This window comes from Trachurus trachurus (genome assembly GCF_905171665.1).
Source record: "Trachurus trachurus genome assembly, chromosome: 18".
In the NCBI taxonomy this organism is placed as follows: Eukaryota; Metazoa; Chordata; class Actinopteri; order Carangiformes; family Carangidae; genus Trachurus; species Trachurus trachurus.
Genome location: NC_139909.1, coordinates 13,275,437 through 13,285,163, shown reverse-complemented (window position 1 = coordinate 13,285,163; position 9,727 = coordinate 13,275,437). Strand labels below are relative to the sequence as shown.

The 9,727-nt window shown below is 45.6% G+C and overlaps 1 protein-coding gene across 1 annotated transcript; it reads right to left on the bottom strand.

The window, feature by feature from the left end:
* Positions 1-3,501: 3,501 nt before the first annotated feature.
* On the bottom strand, positions 3,502-4,582 carry LOC311001887 (uncharacterized protein; the record flags this gene model as incomplete). The annotated part of the gene is made up of 2 exons (XM_083993066.1): positions 4,162-4,582; positions 3,502-4,092 (listed from the first exon to the last, which is right to left on the bottom strand). Exons 1-2 carry the CDS (start codon positions 4,177-4,179, stop codon positions 3,502-3,504), a joined length of 609 nt encoding a protein of 202 aa, XP_083849192.1. The 5' UTR covers positions 4,180-4,582.
* Between the last annotated feature and the right edge of the window lie 5,145 nt (positions 4,583-9,727).

The following is a 9,727-nucleotide window of genomic DNA, read 5'->3' as shown; positions in this document are numbered from 1 at the left end:
TTTGGCCTTGGTGTCTCGCACTCTCTGTGTTTCCACAGCTCCATCTCCCTGCACCAACCGCCGCCTGCATCGCCCCCCCCAACCCCCCTTTCCCCTGCTGTTAAACCGGCCTGCCCTCCCTTCCCATGAACCAGTCTGCCATCCAGTCCTCCCATTAAACTGGCCTGCTCTCCCTGCCTCCCATGCCTACCAGAAGCTGCCTCCTTCAGCTGTTGTTAACATTTCCATGTTTCTCACATTCTCTGTTATAAACTGTTTTCTTGTCTGTAACTCACCAAACCTTACAGAAATGTCCAACCCCATGCCAGATCCCATGTATTATCAGATTTTTGTTTAGATAACAGAATTTCTGACATTTTGACCATTTTCGAAATATGCCTTGACAACAGCTGCCCGGGCATTGACTCCCTGAGTCGATAAATTAAGCTACACAGCAGTTCTCGCTACCAGCTAATTAGCTCAGCGAGTTAAGAGCTGGTTCTTGGTGTCAGAGATTGAGAGTTCGAGACCCATCAAGGGTGATGATGATGACAGACCAAAATGTCAGTTGTCCTCAACATGAAACACAAGACAATTGTCCTAATGGAGGCATCACAGCAAGCCTCTAAATTTAAAAATCCAAATAGCTTGGACTGGACCATGTGCAAAGGCTCCTAACATCTTAGAGTCACAGTAGATGTTTAACAAATACATATCATTATTTTACCTCAAAAACTGATTTTTCTTTTTACTGTGGTTTCAAATCTGCCTGCGCGACAGTGAATGGCTTACTTGTGAAGCCACTGTTAATCTGCCACTTGTCAATTAGCTCAGTGCGATAAACAACGGTCTTTGGTTCCCGAGGTTGTGAGTTCAATCCTCAACTGATGCAAATTGGACATTATAAGGACAACTGTCTTGTCTTCCTATTCTCCTGTTTGTTGCTCAGAATTGCCTAAATATGCCCAAAAGCAGCCCGGACCCGACCCATTGCTGCGCAGCAGCTATAATTCTTGGCTTGCTTTTTCCAGAATATGGTTCTTTCAATATCTTCCTATCTCCCTGCCATTATCGGCAGCATCATGTCTGATTAGCGATAGGCTTTTATCATTTATCAGTCTTAACAGTTCAGCATAGCAGTCAGCATTCTTCCATCTGTCTAGAGCTAACTGCTCTGCATTAGCCCCTGTGGGCTCATGTAAGATAGTGTCTTTTAGGTTTAAGATGTGCATGTGACCAAGAAATCTTGTTTCCCAAAGGTTATACTTATCTTCTGTTCCATCAAAAAAGAGTTGCTTTTGTGAGGCACTTGCTAATAATAAAGCAGAACAGTACAAAACAGTGGCATCTGCATAAAAGTGAAATTTGGCGTCAGTTACGTTTTGACACAAGACATTTATATGAATAGTACATAAATTGGGATCCAATATGGACACCATTTTGTGTCAACAAAGGTTTGGAGGACACACCATCAACCTGAACACTTTGTGTTCTGCCGCTCAAGTAGTTGCCAAACCACATGACAGCTTTTGAAGACATTCCAATATCCCTCAGTCTCTGGCACAAGACCAAGTGGTCAACCCTGTCAAACGCCTTTGACAGATCTAAAAACAATGCAGCACAGTATTCTTTAGAATAGCACTTATGAGATCATTTAAGACTTTAATAGTGGCAGTGACAGTACTGTGTTTTTTTTTCTGAAACCAGACTGCAATTTCAAAGGAGGTTAAATCGAAAGCAACTGGACTTAGTTATTTGTCTAGGAAGACGTTTCACCTCTCATCCAAGAGAGTATTTGGTATTCTAGAATGCGCTTCAACTGGGAGCAGCAAAGTCTGGTAGCTCTGAGTTTCTTACTCTGTTTTTGTTGTATTTTATCATATTTTTTTCAATTACTGATGGATATTTCTTCCGTGAAGAGAAGAGTTTTCTCAAGTGAAGAGCTTTTTTCGTTGAAGTGGAGAAAATCTGGGGTGTATCACACTATTCCGGCTGAGTTGAAGAGGCGTTTTCGTGGTTGCCGTGCTGGTGCAGGTTTAAAGGCAAGGAAGTGGAGATACAAGCCCATTCTGCCGTCTGTCATCATGGGGAATGTCAACTCTCTGACCAACAAGAGTGATGAGCTGGAGATATTGGTGAAGACTCAGAAAGTTTACCGTGAGTGCAGCCTGATGTGTTTTACTGAGACCTGGTTGAATCAAAACATCACTGACTCCATTGTGGATGTACCTGGCTTCACTCTCATACGGTCAGACAGAGATGCTAAGGCAAGTGGCAAGAAAAAAGGAGGAGGTCTGGCCTTATTTGTGAACCAGAGATGGTGTAATCCTGCACATATTACTGTCAAAGAGAAGATGTGTTGTCCAGATATTGAATTATTGGCTGTTGGAATGCGGCCATATTATGTACCAAGAGAATTCAGTCATATCATAACAATACTTGTGTACATCCCTCCCAAGGCAACAGCTGATGTTCCATGTGAAATACTGCATGAAATGGTTGCTAGGATACAGACAAAACATCCTGAGGCACTTATTATAATATCAGGTGACTTCAACCATGTTATCCTCTCCTCCCACCTGACTGGATTCACACAGTTTGTTAAATGTGCTACCAGAAAAAACAAAACCCTTGACTTGCTGTATGCCAATGTAAAAGAAGCTTACAGAGCCACTGCCTTGCCACCACTGGGAAGGTCAGATCACAACCTGGTTTGTCTGCAGACCTGTTACAAACCCTGTGTGCAGAGGGAACCTGCAACTACACTCACAGTAAGGAAGTGGACACCTGAGGCTACTGAGGCTCTGAGGGACTGCTTTGAGTCTACAGACTGGAATGTTCTGCTACACTCGCAGACACCTAACAACACATCCACTGACATTGATGAGATGGCAGAGTGTGTCACTGACTATATAAACTTCTGCAGGGATGTGGTGTTGCCGGTCAGAACAGTTCGTTGCTTCACTAACAATAAACCGTGGATCACAAGTGACATCAAAAGCTTCCTAAATAATAAGAAGGAGGCTTTTAAGATTGGTGACTCAGTCTTGATTAAGACAGCACAGCAGGAACTGAAAGTGAGACTAAGGCAAGCAAAGAGAGACTACAAGAAAAAGCTGGAGAGCAAACTACAAAATAATAACATCAGGGAGGTCTGGAGAGGAATGAGGACCATCACTGGATACAAGGAGAGAAATAGGCAGCCTGAGGGAGATGTTGACCTGGCAAATGAGTTTAACCAGTTTTACAACAGGTTTAACATAGCCTCTTCTCCCTCACCATCACCACTTGGCGGTCCTGCTCCATCTGGCGGTCCTGTTTCCGGCGGTCCTGCTCTACCTGGAGGTCCTGCTCCATCCGGCGGTCCTGCTTCCAGCGGTCCTGCTCCATCAGGCGGTCCTGCTTCCAGCGGTCCTGCTCCTCCTGGCGGTCCTGCTCTACCTGGTGGTTCTGCTCCTCCTGGCGGTCCTGCTCCTCCTGGCGGTCCTGCTCTACCTGGCGGTCCTGCTCCTCCTGGCGGTCCTACTCCTCCAGGCGGTCCTGCTCCTCCTGGCGGTCCTGCTTCCGGCGGTCCTGCTCCTCCTGGCGGTCCTGCTCCATCCGGCGGTCCTGCTCTACCTGGCGGTCCTGCTTCCGGCGGTCCTGCTCCTCCTGGCAGTCCTGCTCTACCTGGCAGCCCTGCTCCATCCGGCGGTCCTGCTCCTCCTGGCGGTCCTGCTCCATCCGGTGGTCCTGCTCCAGCCGGCGGTCCTGCTCCTCCTGGCGGTCCTGTTTCCGGCGGTCCTGCTCCATCTGGTGGTCCTGCTTCCAGCTGTCCTGCTCCATCCGGTGGTCCTTCTCCAGCCGGCGGTCCTGCTCTACCTGGCGGTCCTGCTTCCAGCGGTCCTGCTCCAGCCGGCGGTCCTGCTCCTCCTGGCGGTCCTGTTTCCGGCGGTCCTGCTCCATCTGGTGGTCCTGCTTCCAGCGGTCCTGCTCCATCCGGTGGTCCTTCTCCAGCCGGCGGTCCTGCTTCCAGCGGTCCTGCTCCATCCGGTGGTCCTGCTCCAGCCGGCGGTCCTGCTCCACCTGGCAGTCCTGCTTCCGGCGGTCCTGCTTCCGGCGGTCCTGCTCCTCCTGTCGGTCCTGCTCCATCCGGCGGTCCTGCTTCCGGTGGTCCTGCTCCTCCTGGTGGTCCTGCTCCACCTGGCGGTCCTGCTCCATATGGCGGTGACACTCTACTCTCCCTGGAGGAAGTGTCCGCAGAACTGAGGAGACTGCGTCCTGGCAAGTCGGCTGGCCCTGATGGTGTTTCAGCTAGACTCCTTAAGGACTGTGCTGCCCAGCTGGCTGTGCCTCTCCGTACCATCTTCAACCTGAGCCTGCAGTCATGTAGGATCCCTCTTCTCTGGAAGACCTCGTGCCTGGTGCCGGTTCCCAAAGTGGCGAGGCCAGCAGGAATCAGTGACTACAGACCAGTAGCCCTGACTTCTCATATTATGAAGACTCTGGAGAGACTACTACTTCGCCACCTTCGACCTCAAGTGCAGCATTCTGTGGACCCCTTGCAGTTTGCATACCGGGAGAACATTGGGGTGGACGATGCAATCATCTACATGTTGCATCGGATTTACTCTTACCTGGATAAACCTGGGCGATATGTGAGACTACTGTTTCTAGACTTTTCCAGTGCCTTTGACACAATTCAACCTAGTATTCTGAGAGGAAAGCTGGAGAAGATGGGTGTAGATCCAACCATCATCTTGTGGGTCTATAACTATCTTACAGAGCGGCCACAGTATGTGAGGCTGGGGAATTGCATGTCAGACACAGTGGTGAGCAGTGTAGGAGTACCACAAGGTACTGTGCTCTCACCTTACCTCTTCACACTTTTCACTGCAGATTTCACATCCACATCTGAATCTTGCCATGTTCAGAAGTACTCTGACGACACGGCCATAGTGGCATGTGTGAAGAAGGGACAGGAAGATGAATACAGGGACCTGGTGGGGGCGTTCACAGTCTGGTGCAACAACAACAACTTGTTGCTTAATACATCAAAGACCAAAGAAATGATTATTGACTTTGGCAGGTCCAAAAGATCCTTACGGCCTGTGACTGTGGATGGGGTGGACATTGAGAGGGTTCAGTCATACAAGTACCTTGGAGTACACCTTGATGACAGGCTGGACTGGTCCGTACACACAAATTATGTGTACAAAAGGACACAAAGCAGGCTCTTCTTTTTAAGAAGACTCAGGTCTTTTGATGTATGTAATGTAATGCTGCGTATGTTTTATCAGTCTGTCATTGCAAGTGTTACATTCTTTGCTATTGTCTGCTGGGGTAACAACATCAAGGTCAGGGACAGGAACAGACTAGACAGGCTCATCAAAAAATGTAGCTCTGTGATGGGGGAGGGAGCGGAGCTGGTAGAGGCTGTGGTTAAGTGGAGGATGGGGTGTAAGTTGAAGACCATCCTGGGTGACCCCCAACACCCTCTACACAAAACCCTCTCAGGTCAGAGGAGCAGCCGAAGCAAAAGGCTCATCTCCCTGACCTGCAGAACAGAAAGATTTAAGAGATCATTTGTTCCTGCTGCAATCGTTTTATATAACACTTGTTAAAATGTATTTTTGTGTTCATCTTTTTTGTCATTGTTGTATGAGCTACTGGACTAACGTGAATTTCCCTGCTAGGGATGAATAAAGTATTCTCTATCTATCTCTATCTCTAAGAGGCTTCATCAGTTCATGTACGCAACTGACCAGGCTGGGCCAGACTGCAATTCATTAAAAATGCTATTTCTTGTTAGAAAATCTTTCAACTGGTCACTTTCTAAAACTTTGGCTGAAGATATTGGCCTATAATTATTAGGATTTGATCGGTCACCACCCTTCAATAAAGGAGTGACATATGCTGACTTCCATACACTAAGAATTATTCCAGTTTCTATAATCAGGTTGAAAATATCAAAGGTTCTGCAATAAGTTCAGCAGCAATTTTCAAAAAATATGGGTCTAACCCATCAGGACCAGAGGATTTCTTGGTATTTAACTTAATGAGAGCATTGTATACCTCCTCTCTATGTCATGACCAGAGACTCTGTTCAGGTTTAAGTTGTTGTTTTCAGTCATGTTGTCTTGTGGTTTCCTGTTTTATTTTGTAATTTACCTCTCCTCTCGTTTCAGGTGACTTGCCCCTTCCTCTTGTGTTCCCCTGCCAGTCTGATTGTCTGCCCCGCCCTGATTGTTTCCACCTGGTCCCCATTTCTTTGTGTGTGCATGTACTTAGTCAGTGTCTCCCTTTGTTCTGCGCCAGTTCATCTTGTCCTGTGACCCGAGAGACTCCATGCCCCATGTCAGGTTTTTTCCTTTTGTTACCAGGGTTTTTTTCCTCGTAAGAGTGACTTTGTGTTCTCCAGTTTTATCCCTCAAGAGAGTGGTTTTTTGTTCTTTGTTTTATCCTCGAGAAGAGTGAGTTTTTTGTTTGAATCTCCAGAATAAACCCTGTTGATATTGCAACCAAGTTTTTTGAGTCGTGCGTTTGGGTTCAGATCCCAGTCCTGTCACTCTAGTAATGAGAGCAAGATCAAAATCACATTTTCACGAGACAGAGAGTAATCCACTTGACTCATCTCTTGTTTCATTTCCTGCTCAAACAACAAACCAGAAGATCCTGTATATAGTGCTGGTTTAAGGAATCTAACATACTTTCCTTGTCTGTAATGATCTCATCAGTCAGCTTTAAAGTATTCGGAAGTACAGTGTCCCTTGTGCCTGAAGACAATGATTTAATCATCTTCCAGAATTTAGAAGGGTTGTTTGTGCTATCACATATTTCATTAACATAAAAATCTGCTTTAATTTTACGTATTTGAGAGACACACTTGTTTCTCAGATGCCTAAAATGTTGCCAGTCAGACTTATTATCGGATTTTCTTGCAGTTGCTCAAGCAAGGTCTCGTTCATGAATTAGCTCAGACAGTTGCTCTGAAAACCATGGGTTATCACGTCCTTTAATCTTGTATTTTCTAAGAGGAGCATGTTTATTTATAATGTCCAACAATAATGATTTTAAATACTGCAATGCTGTCTCGGGCTCTGGGATCAAATTTACTTTGGTCCAATCACAGAGATAAAGGTCATTTAAAAAAGCTTGTTCACAGAACAATTAAAAATGTCTCTTTAGTATAATACGTGGTTTACACTTTGGTAACTTTGTGTCTCTCACACAAGCAATTATGCAGTGATCGCTAACATCGTTTGCAAAGACAGCAATAGCTTTATATTTCTGCGGAACATTGGTTAAAATCAAATCAAGGAGCGTTGACTTCTCAGGATGTTTATTATTTGGCCTAGTTGGTGAGTCTATAATTTGGGCCAAATGTGCTGAATCACAGAAGCATTTAAAAGAATCAGATGCAGGAGTTAACCAATCCCAATTTAAGTCCCCCATTAAAACCAATTCATTATAGTTTATAGATGATAAGCAGTCAGACAATGAGGATAAAGTATCCTTTGATGCAGAAGGGGGTCTGTAGCATCCGGCAACGGATATAACACAGCTCTTCGTGGATTCAACTTTCAAAATAAGCAGCTCAAATTGTTTAAGCACAGACTTGGATAATTGTACTGTTGCCTGAAAGGTATTTTTTGATATAAATAGCCACCCTCCACCTTTAGCACAGCGATAAGTACGAAAAATATTATACCCATCCATATATATAACTATCAGGAGTGGGACTACCCAGCCATGTCTCAGATAAAACCATAATATCAGCATTGGTTGATTTGGCCCAGATTCTATCCATATCAATTTTGGGCAAGAGCCTTCTCACATTCATGTGTACAAAACCAATACCGAACCTATTTACATGGATTAAAGTTCTCCGTCGCCACGATGGATTTCCATCAATGGGAAAAATGAGGGGAGGAGGAGGAGGGGGGGTAAGTGGAAAGAGGAGAGGAGGAGGAGAAATAGCAATAGTGTGTTCATACTGTCAGGACAGTGATCAGATATTGATCAGTGATCAGACAGTGAGCTGCTGTGTTGAGTAAAGTTGGTAACAAGACAACAGTGGCATAGCGACGTGAGGGATAATTAACGGATTGAAGACATGACGTGGAGGCGAGGAACCACCTGTCGCAAAGCGAAACTTTGGAATTTAATTGTCGCATCTGTCGCATATTCGTGTCGCCGCCGGTGTGAATGGTTTTGATGCGAAATATTTGGCCGCGAATATTTCGCAATTTCGTGTCGTTTATTCGTTACGTCCGCGGTGTGAAAGGGCCTTTAGATAGAAGTGACAACTGTTCATTAGATAGTTCCTTGGAGGAGATGTTAATTACCGTGTCTGTTTGAGGCTGCGTGTCCATGGTCGGTCTGTTCTTGGCTGACCGCTTGCCTCTCCTGCATCTCTTGGGCCTATTCTGGCCTATTCTGCATCCTCTAAAAAAGGGGCAGTGTGGAGGGCCACTGGATTCACTATCGAAAGTGAACTCACTCTCGGAAGTGCCCCTTCCAGGAGACCGACCGTTGCCCCGTTCGGATGCTCCGAGTCCGCTGCTGCAACCTGGCACCCTGCTGCGTCTTGGCGCACCCCGGCGTCCCTGCATCCACGGGGACTGGGAGGATGACACGTGTTCCTTTGTCTCCCAGTGGACACGTGTGCCTGTGTCACATTTATATTTCTTCAGTTCCGTGGTCTGTAGCTTGTCTTTGTATTTATCAACAGAGTCCTTTATAGATTTTGTCAATGACTGAGAACTCGGTTCCAAGCTTTTGTTTGAGATTCTCTTCCTGTTCATGGATCTCAGTCTTTACCTCGTGTGCTATACATGTTCGATGATGAGCAGCATGAGGTCCAGAGAACATTTATTCAGAATTTCTCCCCATCTCTTGGTAAAGCTCACATCTGATATACCCAAGTGTGGGAGCTTTCTGTGTAAGCCCCTCGGGATCATCTCCAACACTCGCTCAAGTTGAGCTGAGCATCAGGAGTTGTGTTTCTTTCAGGTGCAGTCTCTCTAATATGACTTTAAAGTCTTCTGTGGATATGAATCTCTCCATTCCATTGTTTGGGATGAGTATCCTCTGGGTGTCTTCACTGGTAGATTCAAAAGTAGTTGAGCAATTCTGGGACAGACAGAGCAAACAAGCAAACAATGTGGTCTGACCTGATATAGTCATATCAACAGGCCATCAAGAGAGATAAAAAAAAAAAAAAGCTGTATTGTAAGAAATGCAACTGACTGATTCCTGAGTAAACTGATTGTAAACTTTGAATTATTGCCAGATGACGTGGCTAACAATATAAAAGCAGCTGCAGGACTCAGGTCAGAGCGAAGACAAGCAGAAGTTTGCCTGGCATCCTACCACATGTTATCGACTAAAAGAGACTGAAGAAAAACTTATAAAAGGTAGAGTGAAATTTTCTAAAGACTTGAATGTAGGATGTAGAACAATTTTCAGGTTTGTTACATGTGAGGATTCCATGTGCCAACTGTTGCGTACATACTTGTGTGCTTAAGACAGACCTAGATATTGAGCCTGTTAGTCATCCAAGGGACCAGCAGCCTAATAAACAGGAGTGAGGCCCCAGCTGTAGTGTGTTGAGAGCAGGTGTAGATAATAACTTATGAGTGGTTCTTTGGTGAGTGAACAGAATCAGCTAAGATCCAAATCTGTGCTACCTGTCTCACAGGAACTAGAAGGAAACATCTGTGGTTGAGTTTAGGATGAGGTTGGGTTATTTGGGAGGTACCTATAC